This window comes from Aulonocara stuartgranti (genome assembly GCF_965226115.1).
Source record: "Aulonocara stuartgranti genome assembly, chromosome: 20".
Taxonomy (NCBI): Eukaryota; Metazoa; Chordata; class Actinopteri; order Cichliformes; family Cichlidae; genus Aulonocara; species Aulonocara stuartgranti.
The window spans coordinates 10,658,509-10,680,305 of record NC_138956.1 but is presented as its reverse complement, the minus strand read 5'-3'; the positions used below and the strand labels follow the sequence as shown (position 1 = coordinate 10,680,305).

The 21,797-nt window shown below is 42.0% G+C and overlaps 2 protein-coding genes across 2 annotated transcripts; one reads left to right on the top strand and one right to left on the bottom strand.

The window, feature by feature from the left end:
• Positions 1–991: 991 nt before the first annotated feature.
• On the bottom strand, positions 992–10,537 carry mmp23ba (matrix metallopeptidase 23ba). The gene is made up of 8 exons (XM_082519933.1): positions 9,914–10,537; positions 6,671–6,807; positions 5,825–5,964; positions 5,232–5,399; positions 4,973–5,137; positions 4,013–4,123; positions 1,479–1,605; positions 992–1,366 (listed from the first exon to the last, which is right to left on the bottom strand). Exons 1-8 carry the CDS (start codon positions 10,055–10,057, stop codon positions 1,192–1,194), a joined length of 1,167 nt encoding a protein of 388 aa, XP_082376059.1. The 5' UTR covers positions 10,058–10,537; the 3' UTR covers positions 992–1,191.
• A 4,449-nt stretch (positions 10,538–14,986) lies between these two features.
• Positions 14,987–19,881, top strand: ubiad1 (UbiA prenyltransferase domain containing 1). The gene is made up of 3 exons (XM_082518434.1): positions 14,987–15,197; positions 16,252–16,876; positions 18,946–19,881. Exons 2-3 carry the CDS (start codon positions 16,312–16,314, stop codon positions 19,431–19,433), a joined length of 1,053 nt encoding a protein of 350 aa, XP_082374560.1. The 5' UTR covers positions 14,987–15,197; positions 16,252–16,311; the 3' UTR covers positions 19,434–19,881.
• Positions 19,882–21,797: the final 1,916 nt, after the last annotated feature.

Below are 21,797 nucleotides of genomic sequence, written 5' to 3'. Positions count from 1 at the left end.
GAGGGGGAAAAAAATGAAGGGAAGTCGAGCCTGAAAGAAATGCAGCCTTCAAACCAGCTTGGTAGCTGCTGTCCAAAAGTGATGTCATTCCTTGTGCTGCACCACTTTGTCTCAGTACTTTGTTCTTTCAGGGGGAAAAAAAGGCCCCGGCTTGCTTTGCTTTTGTTTTTAAATGACTCTGACTTCAGAATGAAACCAATAAATTCTTTGATTTCGAGCCAAAGAAAAATAAACAGTGCAGCTCGGGTCCCTGCAGGACTGGAACAGGTACTGAAAAAAGGCCCCTCCTGTCCTGGGGCTCGCAGAGCCAGCACTAAATGGAAATATTCATTAATCAATTTTATCTATCCCCTGGACCCACCGTAGGCCTTTCTGCAGATTATTACACCTGATGTGTTGAATAAGCTTGGACAGAGAGCTGCGAGTGGAACTGACTGCTCAGTCCCTGGAGGCAGACTATTGGCCTCAGCGTGCGACTAGTAAAGTAAGCTAGACGTCTGAGGTGTTCCATATGCGGTTTAAGGTCCAAATGGTTCCAAAGGCTGTAGACAACATTGTTTATTCTGGCTTTAGTAGCTTACTTGGGGCAGTGTGTAAATTATTTGAATGCTATGCATCTAAAGCAAGGGCTTCTGTAAGTTTTTCAGGTCCATTAAAAAAAAAAAAAAAAAAAAAAAAGACATTTGGGACATTTTGTAGAAGGCTATGGTGAGTTCTCCCAACAGTACTAATATCTTCTGGGTTTCTGTGCAACTAATTAGTCCCTATTTTTCAGAGGAATCCCGTGGGTGGCCTTGGACTCCTTCAGCTGCCTTAGCTGAAAGAGCTTTGAAGAAGTCCAGGCTTGATGAATCCAGACTGACGTCATCGTCCCGAACAGCTGATGAGAGCTGCACAGAACTTTCATCACCAAATAAAATGCAAACCACAGCATCTGCCACAAACAGCTTTTTACAGTCAGGTAGTGTTTTCCACAAAAAAATGTAAAAAATATCTGTCACAGAGCATTTATTCTTTGCACAGATGTAAACGCATTTACACAAAGACGGTCAACAATTTTACGTGGATACAGGAAGAACGTTTAAAAAACAAAACAAAAAATACTAGTATGTGCCCTAGTGAGTGAGGTCTCCTGGTGACCATCTGTGAATATGTCCTGTTCAGTGTGCAGAGGAGCTGGGCTGTTCTGCCTCAGAAGCGCACGCGTACCCTCCACGAGTAGTTAGTGAGAATTTTGTTCTTCTTCTTAACGATGCAGGTGTACGTGCCTTCGTTGATGGCGTTGGCCACTATAGTAATGTGGTCGTCTTTCAGTGAGATGTAGTTTGGGTGAGAGAACTCCAGCAGCTCCCCGTCCTTGTACCAGCTGAAACAGGATTCGCACGTTAGAGACGGCGCTCAGCAACTGCAATACTGTAGCATCACTGTAACCAGGTAAACTGATAACATATTGGAGGGAGAGAGAGAGAGACACTCACTGTACTTTGCCTTTCTTTGATGCTATTTTCTTCCCGCAACGAAATGTCAGTTTCTTGCCCTCGACCACCAGCTTGTGTTTGGTCCTTGGGGGAGCCGGGGTGGGAGCTACGGTGGGGAAAGGGAATTCTGAAGAGGATAGAAAAGAAAACACTGGTGAGCTGGTGCACCACAACAGGAAATGCAAAGGTCATAACTTGGTGTTCTTAACCATAAAATGATTATCTTAAGATACACATGTGCAGTGTGACAACTTGCAAGATGTGGGCTAATTTAAACGATAATACAACGTTTGGGTTGAATATTAGTAATTTAATCACTCTAACCTGTAGCTGTGTTTCCATTCATATAGCCGGTGTGTGGCTCTTGGCTGACTTTATCTAACTTAGTCAGTGTGGCTGTATGAAATAAATGTTTCCCACCCGTGATCAAAAAGGAACTAAAAGATTTGTGATAACCATAAACCTCAGTTTCTTTCACTGTCTCCAGCTGTCACAGCCTTTCCTCACACAGCAGTGCCTGAAAGGAAAATGTGAACTAGGTGCAACAGTTTATTGAAATTATGCAATCATACATGGAAATACTGTATATACGGCAAAAACAGAGTTTGTGTGCAATTCTAGTGAGCTTGAAAGTCATTATTGTTATGACCACCTTTATTCTTCCACACAGCCTGAACTCTCTTGTCATTTCTTTAAGTAGTCATCAGGAATAGTTGTCCAGGGTTCTTAAAGGGCATTCAAAGCTCTTCTTTGGATTTTGGCTGCCTTTTGTCAAGATAATCCCACACTGCTTCAATAATGTCGAGGTCCGAGATATGCCAAGTTTTTGTCTAATAGCTCTTTGGGAATCATCTTGTTGGTGCAAAAATACGATTCCATGCCTGTCAAATTGTGTTATCTTTGGTATTTTTCATAGATTTGACTAAAGAAATGGAAAAGATGATGCTTTTTTTTTTTTTACATACTGGCAGTAATTCTAAGGTTGTCTGTTATGTGTAGACACAACACTGATTCATCCCTTGAGTTAAGCATCTTTTTTATGATTGAATGATTGATAGGTCAGTCTTATGAGACTTAACAAACAAACAAACGAGTGAAAAAGCAGCCAATGTCCAAAGAGAAGCTGTGAAAAATCTTCAGAAAGCCTGGCGAACCATTCATCAAGAAAACTTTTTTAAAAAAGTACAAGAAAGTCTTGTTTATTGGAGCAAAAAATTAAGAAATTAAGTTATCCTGCTTTCTGCTTTCCACTATATTTTGGATGCACATAGTGTCATTTGTACTCCATATTTTTTAAGGTTTAGTTACTTATTAGTTATTGTTTTAATCTGCTGAAACGCTGTATTAATGTAGAATTACTGTAGGTAAAACTACCCGAGAGTACATAAGTAAATAATATCCTCTCTAGCAGCAACATTAAAGAGAAACACAGATGAATGAATGCATGTTCCTGCCTGATGAGTCATTTTCCTTTAGTACTTGAAAGATATTCTGTGTGGGCACTACACAGACTTTTGATATAATAGTCTATCTGGGCGTCGGGCTGCACATGAGAGATTTTTATCAGTGTTTTCTACGCCAGGTTTCTTCACTCTGTTTATTTATTTTTCACCAAATATATAAATTTCTTGATTTGAGCCCCCGTGCGTTCCCCATGTTTCGTTTGTTTTTAAATCCCAGAAACGCCCATGCTTTCACAAACGCCTCGCCAAAATGCTGATTACTGTCAAAATCATTGATAGCAGCGTTATCACGTCAGGCATCCATGCTGCTAACCTGCTGGCGGTGTGCCTGTGTTATCAGTGTAATCTCTCCCATCTGGTGACAAGCGCAACAGGCCGCCTCGTGATCAACTCAGAGTCTGCCTAAAAAACAGTCGCTCTCGTTAATGCTGCAAAAATCCAAATTGACCTTGTGTGTCTCTAACCCTCAAGCCACAGTCTGAAATTCCAGCGGTTTGGAGTCACTCAGGAATTTTCCACAGCCGTACAACGTCTCCCAATCAGCAATGAGGAACAGATTACTGTGAGCCAGGAATCGTATCCTCTTGCCTCTCTCCACACTGTCCCCCTGTTGCTGACAAAAAAATCTCAGAAAGCCACAGTCTGTGGGGCTGTGATAGTTAAAACTGAGCCACTTCTTGTTGTGCAAAAAAAAGGAGATCTCTGCACCACAGCATCCCACAATAAACCTACAGAGGCAGTTGTCTGATGAGTGACACTTGTGTAAAGCAGCCCTCACTGAGAGAGCAATCGACAGGTAGCGGCCCTGCTGTGTGAGCGTTCTGAAACGCTGCCACTCTCCAGAAATAAAACACAGACTCTCCCAGCGCCAAGTGTAATCTCCCTACAAATCAGACCCTTGAAAACCTCCAGCGCAGCTCTGCATGGCTGGACCTGTTGGCTCCCGTTGCTCCATTGGCAAACGGTTCACAGCAGCTCCTTGTGCTGCTCAATTGAGAGAAAACTTTCTCTGTCTTCTTTTTTTTTCCTTCCCCCTGGACTCCTGCTGCCGTTGCCACTGCTGCTTCTTACCGTAACAGAAATCACAGCTGGAGGGGCAGTGCTTCTGCATCAGTCTGCGCTTGCTCTCGCAGTAGCCTTTCCGAGCCCAGGCCGGACAGATAAATAGACGATCCAAACATCCTGGAGGAGGGGGGAGAGATGAAGTGAGGAGGAGGGTCAGATGGCAGCTCTTAGTCAGGCAAAAGAATTGGAACACCTCCAACCCTCCAAACACGAACACACAATCTGCTTTTTGTGCCAGTGAAAATGACTCACTATGACACACGCTAAAGACCACTCGTGAGTATTTTTTACAGTATTCATTAATGTTTCGCTTTCAGTCATCAAACGCAAACATTGTGCTCTACATTATGATTGGTTTTGATCAGAAGCGCGCAGCAATACTCCTTTACAGGAATATCTAGATGCTTCTAATACCAGCATCAGACTACATTCTGAGAAAGCGTCCGATCCGGGCAATGCCTTAAATCATCCCGGTGGGATGTTGGACAGCGTCCTTTACAGGACATATGCAGTTTGAAGGCCAGTTGGAGTCTAGACCCAATTCGTCATCTCATCTGACAGCGGCAGCATCAATCTTGTTTTCCCTCAGCCATGTTTAACAACAACGTTAAGGAATTCTTGAACCTGTCAAACTGCCCGAGGGAATGAATTCTCCTGCAGGTTCTTCTGTCAGGCTGTTGAGAGGCTTCCCAGATGCACCGTCAGTTTTCTGCCCTTGTGAAATACCAGTCGACACTCAATGCTCATTTTCAATCCTGATGCTGCCATATGTGTCATCAGCCTCATCATGTGTCTTGATCCCAGCTCTTTATGGGCCTCATTCATTCAATCAAGAGGCTTTGGGGTGCCTTTCAATGTGTCATCTAGACCACATACGTCCCCCCAAATCCTCAGATGTGTTACGAAAGTACAAAAAGAAGACCTTTAATGTTTGTGTGAGAGAAAACATAAGGACTGTGAACAAACCGTAGAGCCGGTGCAAACCCCACACCTCATCCTGTGTGATGAGCTTGCGCCCTGTCAGAGTTGCATTCAGGTGCATCAAAGCTTTGGGATCCATGGAGTGCATGAGTCCCAGGACGTGACCGATTTCGTGAGCCGCCACGTGGACGAGATCCGTCAGCCAAACCCCTGCAACAGAGACAGCTCAGCTCGGTGTCTGCTGCATTCATTACTTCACGCATGAAATATTAAAAGTTTCAGCAAACACAATAAAGATGCGTGCCTTTCTTCCAGCTGAAGCGCATGTTTCCCAGAATCCAATATTCGTGGTCGTCAAAGTGGATCTCTCCTGTTGGCGGGAAGAACGCGTGAGCCAGTTCTCCTGTGATGCCATCGAAACAATGGTGCAAGTGGGACTGCCAACAGTCTGTGTGGTTGACTGGATAGAAGCCTGCCAAAACAGAGAAACAGAGAGAAATAGCTCAGAGCCAAGGAGGGAAGCCCTCCCTCCATTATTCCTGCTCCGTGGAGACTGGAGTGGGGAGATGATGGATCACAAATGACAAACTCGGAGGATGACGACCATTCCTCTCACTCACTCTGAGAATTTATGCAGGACTCTCGAGTTTGCACCCAAAGGGGGCAGATAAAGCAGAATTTGGGGACTTTTGCCATGAGCTGATATGTCTGGAAGTTGTTAGACATTTTTTTTCATTAAGAATTATGAATATGTGTTGAATATAAGCTTGGTAATGTCATTGCAGTGCTGCGATTTAATGAGGCAAAGAAATTGCGGCGACAACAGCAGGGAGAAACAGAAAAGTCTGGCACTCAGAACTAACCAAGCAACATCTTTTGAGGGAGAGATGCACCCACCGATCTTGATGTCCGCCTCTTGGTCGGCCGGCACCTCTCTGAAGGTGAACGGCGAGACGTCGCTCCACATGCCAAAAGCCTTGGCGATTCCCCGACGTGTATCGCTGGCGTTCATCAAGTTTGTAGGGAAGGAGAGCAACCTGCTCGGAAACAACAGCACGGTGTGGTTAATAGTTGTCCCTCAACACATTCCTCTACAGCTGAGGAATCTGCCAAAACACAATAGCTACTGTTCAGACACAAAAGAATTCCCACATTCCTCAGCACCGCTCTGTTTTAGTGAGACCAGATAGTTTCTAATATCACAGTTAGACAGTAACTTAATAAATTGTTGATACCATCCATTTTACTAGTGCGAAAATTACTTAAATTAAGCTGTTTAAAAAAAAAAAAGTTTGTCTACCACCAACCAACGGTTTTTGGAGCTCCTCTAGCTCAATCTAATCTTCCCGTTAGCGGATCATTTTACAGCTCCAGGATGAATAAAGTTACTGGATCTTCTCCTGACAGTTAACACAGCTCAATCCAACTCTTTGGAAGCCAAGCAACTGTGGCGTGACTTTCAGAATCCCCTATGTGCTCACTATTTTACAGTGTTCACAGTCAGATGATAATTCAGACCACTTTTTGGTGCTTCGACAAACTTTTGGTGGACAAGGTTCAGTGCAAACAGTGACTTAAGATTAGAAAATGTAGCAGCTGACCCACATCAACAGTAGTTATAGTGCACGATTGTCTGAAATCTGGAGCCTCGGTCTCTCATCTCGGTTTCTTTTAGCACAAACATTCGCTCTCCCTTTGCCTAATTTGTATTGCTTTTGTGCATCACAGGCTGTAAATAAATACTTGTATGTGAGCTTGAACTTGTCCCATTTGAGCTTCTCCGGGGTGAGGGTGTAGCGCTTGTTCCTGGAGAGGTGAAGTACTTGTGACCGGGCCTCTTTGCGGATCCCGATGAGCAGCACAGTGGTGTGAGCTTCTTCCTTGGACAAAGAGAAACTTTGAATGAATGACCTCACACTGTGACAGGAGTAACTGAATCCTAAAGACTCATTTGGCTTTCCTAAGAATTCAATGAGATTCAACTGGTCACATTAGTGAATATTATATTTTCAACTTTCCATCTCAGGAAAGAAGTAAGAAAAAAGTTGCATTAAGTTTGATACTTTTCACCAGTATGTTGAGTCTGATATCTCTTCGGGGGGATGACAGCTGGAGTCTGGACTCTGTTATAACACTGAAATGCTGCCTATGGGTGCTTTGAGTTTTAATGCTTTCATAAATATTCTGCGGCTGATGTTGAGTTGCAGAGATATTCCATAATAGTGATCACACCTCGCAATAAATCTATAACTTTCTATGGAAATGGGTTTGAGCAATAAATCCGCTTTTCAGCACTAGAAGAGAGGCTGCGATTTCTCAGTTGAGGAGCCCATTCCTGTGCTTGACAACAGGAATGTTTCTCGCACTGCCTGATGGCTTTAATGGGGTTTTAAGGAGGCAGACATTTAAAAAGAGAAACTGCTGAGGGTACACAACTGGCAGTCATTGGGAGACACGTGCACAGCACACGCTTTTGAAGGCGCTGGGTGAATATAGGCTTAAACCTGACTTTGTTGAAAAGTACCACTTGTTCTGTTATACCTGGCTCTTTACAAGAGCCTGACTGATGAGCAGGAATACCGTGTGTCAGGTGAAATGCAAGGGGATGAACAAGATTTTATAGTAGAGAGCGGAGCAAAGTGAAAGTTTTCAGTATGCTTCAGACTAAGTGTTTCTTCTGTGGTCTGACAACAAGATTAGAAATGTCCTTTCAGGGTCTAACATGCAGCCAACACGAGGCTATGGGTCATGCTCGCCAAGTCTCTTTGGGTGTGAAACTAACCAGTGTCTCCATGTGACTGCAATCATCGTCTGAGTGAAAAACAGAGAGCAAGACACCACAAATTCTTAAGAGTATTGGGATTCTTTTTCACGAGCATTCAGAACATGCATAAATACTGATACATTTAGATTTTTTCAGGCAAGAAATGACACAACCTCTGTTAAATCGTGGATGCGCTGATTAAAAATGGCTAAAGGTTCAAATAAAAAGGTCAGATTATGCACAAGTTGTCCCCGTGAGCCATTCAGTTTCAGACAATTTTTCCTTCTCTTGCCTCTCTATGATGTCATTAAGCGTGGATATCTTTAATATGGTCATATCAGGCACTCTGCTCTGATTGTAACCACCGAAGCCCCAAACCATTGGCTGTTTGCATCATCTGTTTGTGAGGGGCAGCCAATCAGAGAAAAACCTTACTTTTACAGGGGTACGGTCCTACTTCAGAAGTCACTTGGATATAAAGCTGGATTCTACTGTAAAACCACAACTCCAGGATTCTTTGAGTACCATGCCTCTTTTTTTATATAATATCTCTGACACTAAAACCCAGTACAAATATAATTTTCTTTTATAAATATAAGTTTCTTGCTGAGGAAAAACACTGAAGATGGAGAGAAAATATCAAAGTCTCTCCCTTCATTTTGGAATCTACGCCCAGTCCTCCAGTTCCTGTTCCTGCTTCACCCAGTCAAGACAAACAGATGCAGTACTTCCTTCATTTCCTTTCCAAAATAGTACTTTGGGTGGCCAGACTGTCCCACACCGTTATTAAACTTCACGATCTCTCGTGGTTTGGTGTTAAATATAACATTTCACTACCAGATTAAAGGCATAGGTCACTGTTTTATACAAAAGTTGCTTTTCCCGACCTCAGCTGACATGCTGGAGTCATGCGTTCAGTGACTTATGAGGTGTTAAAGCCAGCGCGTTTCTTAATGTGTCACGTCTTGTTATATTCACCACAAAGCTCATCTGGCATGTTTGCCACAAATAAAGATGAACCGCAAACCCACTAGTCCTCTAGACTAAACCTCAGAGCCGGCGGTGAGAGCTGACAGAGGGCGAAACATCTGAGGACAAATCCCACATGGATCGTTTGGGGAGTCTGGAAGAGTTTAACCTCGTTTCCAGAAATTTCTAAACAAGGGATTATGATTTTCATCTGAACCTCAGAGACTTTGAGGGTTCTAGTCAACAAAAGCGATTTTCTGTACACAAATCAAAACACAGATTGTCTGTCGCACTTTTTGTCAACACGCACATATTCATGTTAAAATGAAACAGAGTGAGGCTGAACATTGTCAAAACAAATATTGTTAATCTCGTTTAGTAATATAGAAATAATAAGTATGTTACAGTGGATAATTGCCGATTCATTTCAGTATAAATCAATGAGAAATGCTCTTTGGTTGTTCTGTTACTTAACTTCATGAAGTTGTGTAATCCCCACCAGCGGGCTTCTTGACTGACACATAATGAGAGCGTGTGGCAAAGGCAGTGACATAAAGCGATCCCTCAGGCTCTATGTCACAGCGGGTGGGTGGCACTGAGTGAAATGTGTGGAGAAACACATTTATCCAATTCGCTGAAGATATTACTGCACAGAGACCCATTCCATAGACATAACCTAATAGCAGCATTCATCTAACTTCACATAATTGAATCTGATGCCTATTACCATCACTCACTGATTTCATGTGAGGATTTCCAGCTAAAAATATCTTTGAAGATCCAGACGAATGGCTTGAAATTGCACGGATTCTTGCATAATGTAACAGTGAAAGAAAATGATGTGCATCGTTCCTAAATGATCTGGTATTTTCCTGATACCCGCTGCTCTGTTTTGCTGATTGTCAAGTGGGCACCGCCAGCACAACTAATAATAAAGCCGATAATAACCTTTGTGGATTTGTGGTAAATATATGGTGCGTTGCTTTTACCTTACCTCTTACTCTCAATATAAAACAGCGTTTCATTGCTGGGTTCACCATTACTGCCACTTTCACCATGAACTTTCAATAAGCCTTACTTTTCTACCCCCGTATGTAGTCTCCTGTTACATAAACAGTTTTGCAAATGGAGCAGAATTCTGAATGGAGTTTGGCGTTATGTGACTTCAAAAGGTAACCAGCATCTTAATAACTTCATAAGCACAACTATGTGCCGGACTCTGCAGCTGCAAGGAAAAAGTGGTCACAGCATACCTCTAATCTCCAGGTGGGAAACGCTGTGGTCTGCTGCATCCCTGCAAGCAGAAAGCTGAGCAGCACAGCAGCCAGCAGAGGTGCGAAGCCCCAGTCGCCGTTTCGTAAACTTCTGCCACTCTGACAGCTCACCATGGCTGCCATAGCGCACCTCCAGGGGAGACAAAAACAAGAAGAATCCCTTCTGCAAAAGACTGCTTCACCATCTATTCCAGTGAATGCTACTGCGTGGCCATAGCACGCATCGCTGCTGGTGGGTCACTACTTGGGGAGCTTGTGGTCGCTGTGCGCAGCAGGCAGCGCAGTCCAGCCCCGCGGACCGACCGGGTTGTGAAAGCAGTGCAGACTGCATCAGCTCTGCTCGCCTCTCTTCCGCACAGAGCGCCTGCCAGCGGGCTGGTTTCACGTTACTGTAGACGGGGCAGGGGGTCAGTGTCGAGACGACCTAATGAAAACCAAACGTCCGTCAAACCACTTGTTGCAACCGCCGGAGATGCAGCCAAAGCGGAGTCAAAGGCTGATTTTTTATTTTTTGGGCAAGATTAGTTTTTGCACGTTTATGTAACGCTGCTGAGTTTATTCTTCTCCTCCTTACAGCGTGGCAGATATTTTTAGGTCAGAATAAAATCGGGGCTTTATTTAGTCGGCTGTTTTGTTTAAATTACTCTATAAGAGACAGTTTTAAGTGTTTATTTTAAACATTTTATTTTAGTTTTACAGCTTGCATGTCCAGGAAGAAGAGTATGATATGAACAATGAATGTACCACAGATAATAGATTTTACTTGTAGTTTTCCAGCTCCAGAGGTGACACTAATATCGTGTACATGGTGAAACTTGAGGGGGTATGGACAACTCCTTTTCAAACAAATGATGTAATGATATTTTGTAATGATTGTGAAGGCACATGTTTGAAATGTTTGAAATAAAAATGAACTGAACTGAACTGAGGTGGTCACAAAAATATTGATGATACCAACCTGCTATAGTGGATCGATACTAGTGCGATAGGATCAATATTTAGTTTCTATTTTTCAAGTTCAGTATGGCAGGGCAGTGCCCATCTGAGTCTGATAAACTTTGTCCAGCTGGGATGTGGAGAATCTGCAGCGCTTGGAGAGAAGAGTTGAGCTTTTGTGAGGGAGCCACAGGAAGTGGGTTAACTAAGCCACCCTCCTCTGTACTATCCACCTCCAGATACTGTCTAAAGCTGGGCACAGTGACACAGGCAACCCTTTATGGTTCTGGTTTGTGCTTGTCTAATCCATTAACATGAAATCAGTCCAGCTAGCTGCAGGGACATCAACTGAATACTCTAGACCTTTGGCCTCAGATAAAACTGTGTCCCTGGACTCAGAGAAGAGAGAGCCCTACCATGCAACAGCAGTTTTTCCTGACACTTTCTCCAAAAGTGTGACCTTTTTTTCCAAGATGGAGTGCTGGAGCAGGCAACATGCAGGCAAATGTCCATGCACACGTTGTGCTTGTCTTCGTCATGCAAAGAAACCAAACCGGTGAGGACAAGTGCAAACAAAACTACTGCTTAAAATCTCTCGAAGGTACAGTTTCCAGAGGCGATCTGCAAGTCCTTCACTTATCACGTTTGTGTTTTTTAGAAAGGAAAAAAATGTGCTTGCTAGACTGAATTCGTATCAGGCCTCTCTGCATTGGGGGTTTATTTGTGTCCAGTTTTAAGGAGGGATCTGTTTGTTGGAACCTTACTCTTACTCTGTTACTCTGTCACTCTCCGGTCGACCTCACTGCTGCTTCGTTTCTCTCTCTGCTCATCAGCAACTTCTGCTGATTCCCCTTTGTTAACACCAAAGCAGAAAAACTGCAGATTTAGTTTTTTCTAGTACACCCTTGGGTGAAACCAACAACAAAATGTCCGGGCACATTTCGTGCTTGTCCTTGTCATGCAAAGAAACCAGGATGTTCATCACTGAGATTTGTTTTATATTCAAAAAGTCCAAAACCCACTTTTTTCCCACCCCAAGTTTGGAAGTCTTCCTAGTTTATCAACTGAACTTGTTGTCTGTTCTTCCTTTTTCAGCCAGACTCAAAATGCATAGTCGATTCCCAGAAATCATCACAAAACACAGACACGCGACATTTTAAATTAACTGTTGTTGTTCAGACGTTGATTAATGAAAATAAATTCGTTTTTTATTTACTTCAGAGGTTCCCATTTAAAGAGATTAAAGATGCCACTAATAGCTTGGTAAACAGTCAGTTCATTACACTGTCAATCTGAGCTGACACAAAATAACACAGAAGAGTAAATCTGTACAGGTGTTGATTTAGTACTGATGATATTAAACTTTCCCTTTTCATACATAAAGACACTTCCAACCATGATGCATAAAAGGTGGAAAATGGTGCAGAAAAAAATCCACCAAAATGCAGGAAAGGATGTGTCAGAAATTTAAACTTGAGAGAAACCTGCTGCTTCTGGGATGAAAGTCAAACCATAAGCAGTGAGTCAAAAATAAGGTTAAGTCTAATCACAAAAATGTTCCATGAAGTTGTTCCCCTACAAGACGTAGTGACACTTAAATGGCAGTTTACATTTGCACCCTCTGTGTGACCCTGTTATGACTCTGTATTTAAATAGCGTAGAGGTATTTCTATCATGTGATCATTTTTGTGGCTTTTAGGTCAAATCTTGTTTGAGTGTCTCTGACTCCGGTTGGTAAATAGTTGCTTTTTCCCCCGACACACAGTCTGACTGACAGGAAAATTGGTGGAATTTCTCGAATTAATAAATACTTCATAATGTCATGCCAGTTTCAGGGTTCTGGTATTATGCATGCTGACTCGCATGCTTGGCCCCGAGGACACATAAATGATATTTAATAATGATTCTGCCCGTGTTTTTCCTTCCCGTGACAAGCCAAGATGCTCTAAAGAAGACAGATCAACAAAAGTAGAAGGTAATCAACATTTTTTTTTCCTGAACTTAACTTTCAACAAACTAGAAGCATTACTGCAGCATTAAAATGCTTTATCTGTTTGATTTGGTACAGTGACCAAACCCAGAAGTTATTTCATAGAAATGATTCCACTGGATCCTTTTCTAAAGTGATGTAGCTGAATGCACTCCCACATTATTTGTCTTAGATAACCCAGTAGCTGGAGCGACCAATCCATTTTTGTAGTATACATTTGTGTAAAATGTTACAACTTTTTCTCTCTCTCTTTTTTTTACATTTTCTTACCGAGTATATCGTGTGCAGCCCAACTGCTCGAAGGGGGAGATTTTCTTTTTCCCCTGGTCTGATGACCTTCCCCTGAGTTTGTTGTTCTAGTACACCCTTGGGTGAAGCTGGGAAAGGTCCTCAGCCAGCTGACTGTCATCTCTGGCCAGACCTGGCTAATCTTTTTTCCCTTAAATGGCTGGAAGCTAGACCGCTTGAACTCATGCGTCACTCATCCAACCACAAACCACTCTACTTACACACTGATTTTCTTTTTTAAGTAGCTTAACTGTGATTAACTGAGGTGAGTAAATCACTCTTTGTTATATGGCCAAGCCACATGTGATAGTTAGATTTCTTTCCCTGTGTTTGTCAGTTTGTTTGTTTCTTCCAGTCATCTGTTTTGGATTGTTTTCATGGCTATGAGCACAAACAGCTTCTTGTGACCTCAGTATGCATATGATAACTATGGCTATAACCACTTTTTCCTTTAAATTGTATATGTCATTGGAGGGTTGACATTTTGCCTGATTACATCATTGTGTGTGTTTGATGATGACATAATAAATATATATACAATACTGTGCAAAAGTCTTGAGCCACGCTCATTTCTTTACATTTTGCTTCCAATGAGTCAGGCCTTTTTGGGATTTTTTAAATGGTCTTGAACAATAGTTCTCCAGGCTTTCTGAAGGACTTCATGAGTTGTTGGTTATTTTTGTTGTTGTTGTTGTTGTTGTTTTTTATATTGGCTGCTTTTTCACTTATTTTCAGTCCAGTCCTTGTACCTGACCATTGTCAGAGAAATGTTGTTAAGCCACTTAACACTGACCTATACATCATTCAAGCACACAAAAATGCATCTAGCTCAAGGGGTGAACCAGTGCTGTGTTCACACATAACACAGTTTAGCAAAGAACCATTTTTAAAATGTATCTTTAGGCATTTTATTACCATCTGCTTCTCACAAAAAAACCCCCAAAACAAAACACAAAAATCTTTTTTTCTTTCTTTAGTTGAATCTACAAACGATGAAATAACAGAGTCTGACAAACATAAAATAGTGTTTTCACCCTAACATGGTGACTCCCAAAGGGCTATTAGCTAAAGAAGTTTCATAGCTTGGTTTGATGTCCAGTGTCTCCTTAAATATTTGAGGAAACTGGACAAGTTGGAGGTCTGGAGAGAGGTACAGTGAGTGTCTGCAGCCACCCGTAAAACACGGTGGAGGATCTGTTGCAGTGGGGCTGCATTTCAGCCAGTGGTGCTGGAGACCTTCTTAAAACAGATGGAATTTTTTAAAAAGTCCTGTCAGATTTTGATCCTCCACCACCATTGATCTGCTATCTGTATTCGGGTTAGCTATATATTTTTTAAGCATAGCAGTGATCACAAACACACTGTCAGTGGAGTAAAAGCATTGACAATGTGTTTGGGAACACCATCAGTCATGGATAGGCCTCCACGGAGCCCTCAACACTACTGCTGTACTGTCGGATCGTCAAATGACAGCCAACGTCCAAAGAAGAGCTGTGAATGTTCAAGAAGCCTGAACTATTCATGAAGATGACTTAAAGAAATAAATGGAAGACAGTTCAGGCTGCGTTGAAGAACAAAGGCGTTCACATCAAATATTGTCGTTCAAGCTGGATAGAATTTTACAAACACGTTTTGTTTTTGTTTTTTACATTTTTGTGCCCTATATTCTGTGTCTTTGCTTATGTTCCAATAAACTATTTCCCATTTTCCTAACAACATATAAAAATACTTTTCCAGTGCTGTATCCATCCATCCGTCCACTTATTTTCTGCCTCATATCCGGGTTTATATCTAAGAATAAAAAAAGGAGGGCGGAACCCTTTTTACGACGCTTGTTTTCTTCGACCTTTGTACGCGGTTACACTCGTGGCGGAGGAAATGGCACCCGTCTGGTCTCGCAGGCTTTACAGTGGCCAGCCAGTCGGGTACTGTCGAAGCTGACACGTAAGCTTTCTAACTGCCTCCTGCAACACAGAGCTCACCTTGAAGAGAAATATGGTTTTAAGTGGAGAGAGTGCAGGTGTGTGTGGGATATTGAAAACATAGCAGGTAAGAACTGCTGTCAGACATTTCCTCCGTCCCTGTACATACAGCCATTAGCTCGGATGGCTAGCACTTAGCTTTAATCCCATAATCTCAGTCGTTAGCCTCATGTTGTTTACCCCCTTTTGAGTGCCGTGTCCTTGTCTGGGTAGCACCTGAGCCGTTTTTCTCCCGAGGGTAGTTTCACCCAAATTTCAAATGAAGTTTGCATTGGCAGTAAGCCGGAGTTTGGCTTTTAAAGTACCCACTTAAAAATAAATTCCCTGGCGTTACTTTCGCGGAACTCAGTGAGACTATTTCTCACGCAATTCGTATTTATTAATTCATGGCAGTTTAACAAACAAACTCAACATGGTGTGTACATGTCTACAAACAGCCTTAAACTGTGTGAACATTTGCCAGAAGATGGAGGATGTGACGTGGTTGTGGACGTCAGTAACAAAGTCTGTGTGAAACTTTTAGAAAAAAATGCGTAAAAGTTTTTAGTTCTTCGCCAAAACCAAAACAGGATAGCATGTCACTCCTGTTTTAGTTTAGCTTAACTTTTGGATTGTTTTTATGATGACTTTTAAGGCCCTCTCTGGACTTCCGTCAAAGTATAATTGAAATCATATGATACCATAAACTTGTGGTTTCAAGTCAAGACTCTGTTAGCCATCCCTGTCTTTTTAAATCTCTCTTATAGACATTTTTTTTTAATAATTGGGCTTTCTCAGTGTTGAGTTACTGTTGTATAATGTGATCTCTTTTGGGTGATTATTTTTCAATATGTTATATTTGCTTCTGCTTTTAATCTCCATGTACCCAATACATGTGTCAGACTCAAACAGCTAAGAGTACTAAGTTGTGACCTCTTGAAGCTGGCATTCATTTCTTTCTTAAAACTGGGGATCTTTTGTGTGTAAGGTAAAGGCACGTATTTCCTCAAAGTACTAAAGTTTACTACCTGGCTTTGTTTAGCGTATTGGAAATGACATGCTCATATGATGGCTGTGGTCTTGTAAACACTGTCAGGTGTCTATTTTGTAAATTTATATTTTGTGTTTTTTGTTTCTTGCAGAAATCCCAGACTCGGAACATTTAGGAACATTGCTCGTGTTGCAGACCGCCTTGAAGGACAATGGCCAAAGAGCAGAAACAAAGCAGGGCGGAAACGTTTTTACTTGCAGGGTCGAATGGTCATAATGGCCAGCAATGGGCGACTGGTATGAGTAACTCTGTGCAAAATCATCCTGCACCTGCTAACAAAATGTCAAGGATGGCTCGCGTTGCCTCGGATGTAAGGCACAAGTGTGCGGCCTACGTGCTAGCATTGAGGCCATGGAGCTTCAGCGCCTCACTAACGCCCGTGGCCCTTGGCAGCGCCTTGGCGTACAAACTGGATGGCTCCGTGGACTTGGTCGTTCTGATGGTGTGTGCTGTGGCCGTCCTCGTGGTTCACGGGGCGGGTAACCTTGTAAACACCTACTATGACTTCTCCAAAGGGATTGACCACAAGAAGAGTGATGATAGGACTCTTGTGGACGAAATCCTGGCACCACAGGATGTTGTTATGTTTGGCGCTTTGTTATATTCTCTGGGGTGCTTGTGTGCCACTCTGCTTTTCTTCCTGTCTACGCTGAGGCTGGAGCACCTAGCCCTAATTTACTTTGGGGGTCTCTCCAGCTCCTTCTTATACACCGGTGGTGAGTGAAACGTTAAATTGAGTATTAATCACTGCTTAGCTGTTTGTCAACACACATCTTAAATTTAAGCTGTCCTATGCAATTTGTTGGAGGGTCACTTTTGGTTCATAGCTTTGCAGATAATTTGTACTGTGCATCTACCCTAAAATCATTGAGGTGCGATTCAACGCTGAAAAAATATATTTCACAATCTGGTGGCAGATGTTTAAGAGACAGATGACTGAAAACTGGCAAAAAAACCCATCCCCACAGTTACCTGTTTGTTGAATTTGGGTGAACTGGCCCTTTAAGAAAGCATTTCTTTAAAAACATGACAGAGATGTGTCACATTTTTTCATGAGGTGACGTTTATGCTTTCCAACAGAAAGCATTTTCATCAGGACTTTTTTTTTTTTTTTTTAAGTGTGATATTATTTTGTTTTAGGGAAAAAAGTTCAGGTGATCAGGATTCATATGTAACAAAACATTTCTGTCAACCTATCAGAGCTGATTTTCAGGAAAAATGTTTGTCTACCAGCACAAGATGTTGAATAACTTCTATTACCAGATATCTGCAAATGCAAAGGACACGAGTTTTGGTATGAGAAGCTTTCTGGTTTCTGTTTGTAGTCTTATGTAATCGTATGAAGGTAAACACTTCATACAAGGACTGGATTTGCTTTAATGCAGTCTGAAAACCAGATCATCTCATGACAGTGTAACTATTTATTGGCTTTTGAAAATATTTCTGCCTTGCTAAATAATGAGCGGTAGATGCAACACAAAGTATTGGCCTGAATTTACTATGATTATACCAGAGTGCTTATAAGATTGTTGAGCTTAAGCAGAATTTATGGGCCTGCAAATGTGTTGGATCTGTGTACGTGTTTCCATTCGGACAGTGATGCCTACACCATAACCTTCCATGTAACATGATGTGCATCTCCCGTCGTCACGTTGCTGAAAATGGCGGATGTAAGCATCAAGTAGGCCGGAGTAGGAAGGGACTGACAGCAAAGTTCAGTTGGAATGGGGAAAAGAACCCAAGAAACCGCAATAAAAACGCAGACAGTAGCTGCAGTGGACTTTTGTAACTGTTTTTACCACTGTGTTAGTGGACAGTGCACATGTTGCCTCTGTTGGACTGCAGGCAGAATTTATGGTCCAGGAGAGGTGGCACATTCGCTGACTGCTGGCACTTCAGGGATGGCCTGGATGCCTGCAGAGAGCTTCTGTTGTCAGATGGAGGCGATGTACAAAGTATGTCGTACAACTGGTCTAAGGGTTACTCCAGCTTGTGGTGTTGGTCAGTGAGCCACAGCGAAAAGCGAAGTTTTCTCTGTGAAGCAGCCACTGTCTGTGCTTTTCTTTCTGTATTTATTTGCAGTTCTGCTGTTCCATGTGTATTCCACTGTCACTCTCTTCACTATTCCCTTCCACTTTTCAGCCAGTCACCATATGTCCAGATGATAAATTACGCTTCAGTATGCACACTAGCTGGTGGGTTCCTAGATTGGCTGTTTGATAACATAGTCAGGCTAAGGGATCACTTTATCTATCACTTAAATTTCTAACATTGTGTTTAAGTAGAGTCAGTTGCAGTGAGGTGGTGGAGGGATCGGGTATTCATAGATCCACTCAGGCTGAAGTAGGCAGAGGTGTAGGGTTACATTTATTCCTGAAAGACTTTACCATTACAAATAATAAAGTAAAATGCATCATTTGAATGAACGGTGATGTGTTTTTAGGAATTTGATCACTGCTAAGGGGAAAAAAGTTGGTGTTGGGGAACATCACTGATATAAAAACAGCAGTTTACTGGCTGTGGTAGGTACTGGTGAGTGTGTGATAATAGTTGGTCAGTTTTTCAAACTGGCTTGAAAGACTTTACATGGCAGTGAGGCACTAATGAAAGGCTTAAAAAAATCGTGATGATTCTGACCAAACTAAGACTAACCCAAACTTTTTAACAATGCAGTACCCAGACTGCTGGAATACTCTTTTAAATGTACTGCCAAAGTTTTGACTGTGAGACTCGGTGGAACTCAATTTGCTGTTTTTGACCGATCCTGTTTTCTCTTCTTCTCCAGGCATTGGCCTCAAGTATGTGGCCCTGGGAGATGTAGTCATCCTCATTACCTTCGGCCCACTGGCAGTCATGTTTGCCCACGCGGTGCAGGTCGGGTACCTCTCCGTGCTCCCGTTGGTGTATGCCGTCCCGCTGGCCCTCAACACAGAAGCTATCCTCCACAGCAACAACACACGAGACATGGACTCTGACAAGCAAGCGGGGATCGTCACCCTGGCCATCCTCATTGGACCTATGCTGTCTTACATCCTCTACAACCTCCTGCTCTTTGTCCCTTACGTGCTCTTTTGCATCCTCGCCACCCGTTACACCATCAGCATGGCACTGCCTCTGCTCACGTTGCCCATGGCCTTCTCCCTGGAGAAGCAGTTCAGGAGCCGATGCTACGCCAAGATCCCCCAGAAAACAGCCAAGCTCAACCTCCTGATGGGACTTTTCTATGTATTCGGGATCATTCTGGCTCCTTCTGGCAGCCTGCCATTACTGTGATTTAGTATAAAATTCAAATTTTGTCGATTTAATACTGACTAGTTTACGTACTGATTTGTATTTGTATTCATACAAAACTGTCTAAAGGCTCTCGCTGGCTTTAATTTATTGTTTAATTTATGACCTGAACAGACTTAGCTCCTCCTTCGGGATGCTGAAAACATAATCAAGATGCTTTTATCGAGTATTAAGCCTGCTGTAATGTGTTGGTAAAAGTACGAAGTGTTGGTGTTGATTTGTAGGGGCGGGCAACATTTTCATAATATAAAGACTAAAAGTAAACCTACTGTTGCCATATTTCTAGACATGACATATAACATGATCCTACAAACATCAGTAAACCATTGCTGTCCTCTCATTATGGTACATACTCTTAATTTGTTCATTGTGGTTTTTATTTTGGAGAGCCTAATAGTATTTTGTCAGTAATAAAAGTTACTCATACTGATGTGCCATGTCTTCACTTTGAATCAATGGTAAGATTGCTTACTCATTTTTAATCCAGATCGGTTGAGATAAGTAAACATCACTAAACACTTAGAAATCCTTAGTTTTACATTGGGTGGGGGAAAAAAAACAACCTCCAAATATGAAAAAGAAAATGCATCACACATAATGACAGAGCAACTAATGCTTCATAATATGGACACTTCTCTCATGTTCTTGGAGCGATACAAAGTTGGCATGACTAGTAGCACAGTCTTATTCATACCACGGGGAAAGATCATTTACATGTCGAAGGAACTTAGAAAAGTGACTGAACTTCTTTAGGGTTTCTTTTTTTGGGGATGATGATGTTTCACCTCTCTTCCAAGGGGCTTCCTCAGTTCTAAAACCAAAAGGTGGAGACACGAAGGTATTTAAATTCTAGTGTTTTTTTTATGCTTAGGAGGTGGTCATTGACCCACTGTCATCACATGAGCCAAGGTGTGAGTCGTTACCACCACCCACAGGTTTCAGGTGAAACCATTGGAAGAACTTGCCTTACCCTATCATGTGATCTATTGAGATCACATGACACAATGCGCTTGGGAAGGGGGGCAGCCGCTCCCTCTGTTCAATGATGGACATAGCTGACCTCTTATTCCTCTTTCAAACCATCTGTGGTCTTGCTTCAAAACTTGAGCATTGGCATCCTCAACGGAGGGACCTTTAACCTTTAACCTCCTAAGACCTGAACTCTTTCATGGCATGCAGTTTTAATTTCTCTTTGATATTTGGGCTGATTGGGACCTGATGAATGTAAAAACAAAGAATTACCTTATTTTTGTTTCTAAGAAAAATGAGAGCAACATATAAGGATATTCATTTAAAATTTCGATAGGACAGTAGCAGTATAATGTCCTCGTAAGTGGATATCAGGCTCTTGTAGAGCAAGATTGAGTATTTTGGTCTAAATAACCCAAAATGTGATGTCCACATATATGGACGCCAGGTCCTAGGAGGTTAAGAGCAGATGTCTTATCATGTCAAAGTGGCTCTTCTTTCAACTCTGTGCCTTGGCTAACATGACAAGGCACAGTGGTCAAACATTTCCTAAAGAACAAAAACACCATAAAGAAGACAAGTCGCCTTCTTAATATGACTCGGATGACTGAAAACCCCCACAGACACATCTAGTTGTTCCTCCACGCCACTATAACTCCACTAAATTACATTTCTAACAGCAGGCACTAAATATGATTCTAATACAATAATGTTGAAGTTTCATTAACAAGTGCATATTGTCCCCCAACAAAAACCATGGTCATAGCTGGCCAGCAGGGGGCAGTATTGAACAGGTGTTAGGACAGAAAGCTGTCACAGGCTTTGCGTTATTAAACATTTCACGCGCTCTCTGACGTTTTGGTGTAACGACTCGGTGTTAGACTAATTGTTTACATATTATATGTCTTATATGATCAAACTCTATGAGTATCACTAATTTGAATATTAGCAGAAGACCGATGATAAAACACAGCCTCTGTGGAAAGTTATTTTAAATAAAAGATCGCAGAAGGAGCTTTATTTTTATTCTTTTAATTGAATACTTTTTATTTACTGGACGTGTTTGCAGTATTCCTTTTTCTTTGTCCTTAAACATAGCTGATAGTTTTACACTTTAACCTTAGTTACAGTGCAGTTAAGAGTCGAGTGCTTTAATTGAATTTCATTAGGAAGGCTGTCCCGAGCTTTACTTTAATAATTACATGGCTCCATACTGCATTCTGCAGTTTCCACCCATAGCCCAGAGACATGAGGGGCAAATGAACTGGATGTTGACAACTGCCACTCCCATCTGGTAAATGCTGTAAACAGTGGAGCACCATAACATTATGCATTGAAAATGCTATTGAAATGTTGGCATCCTATAAATACTGATGA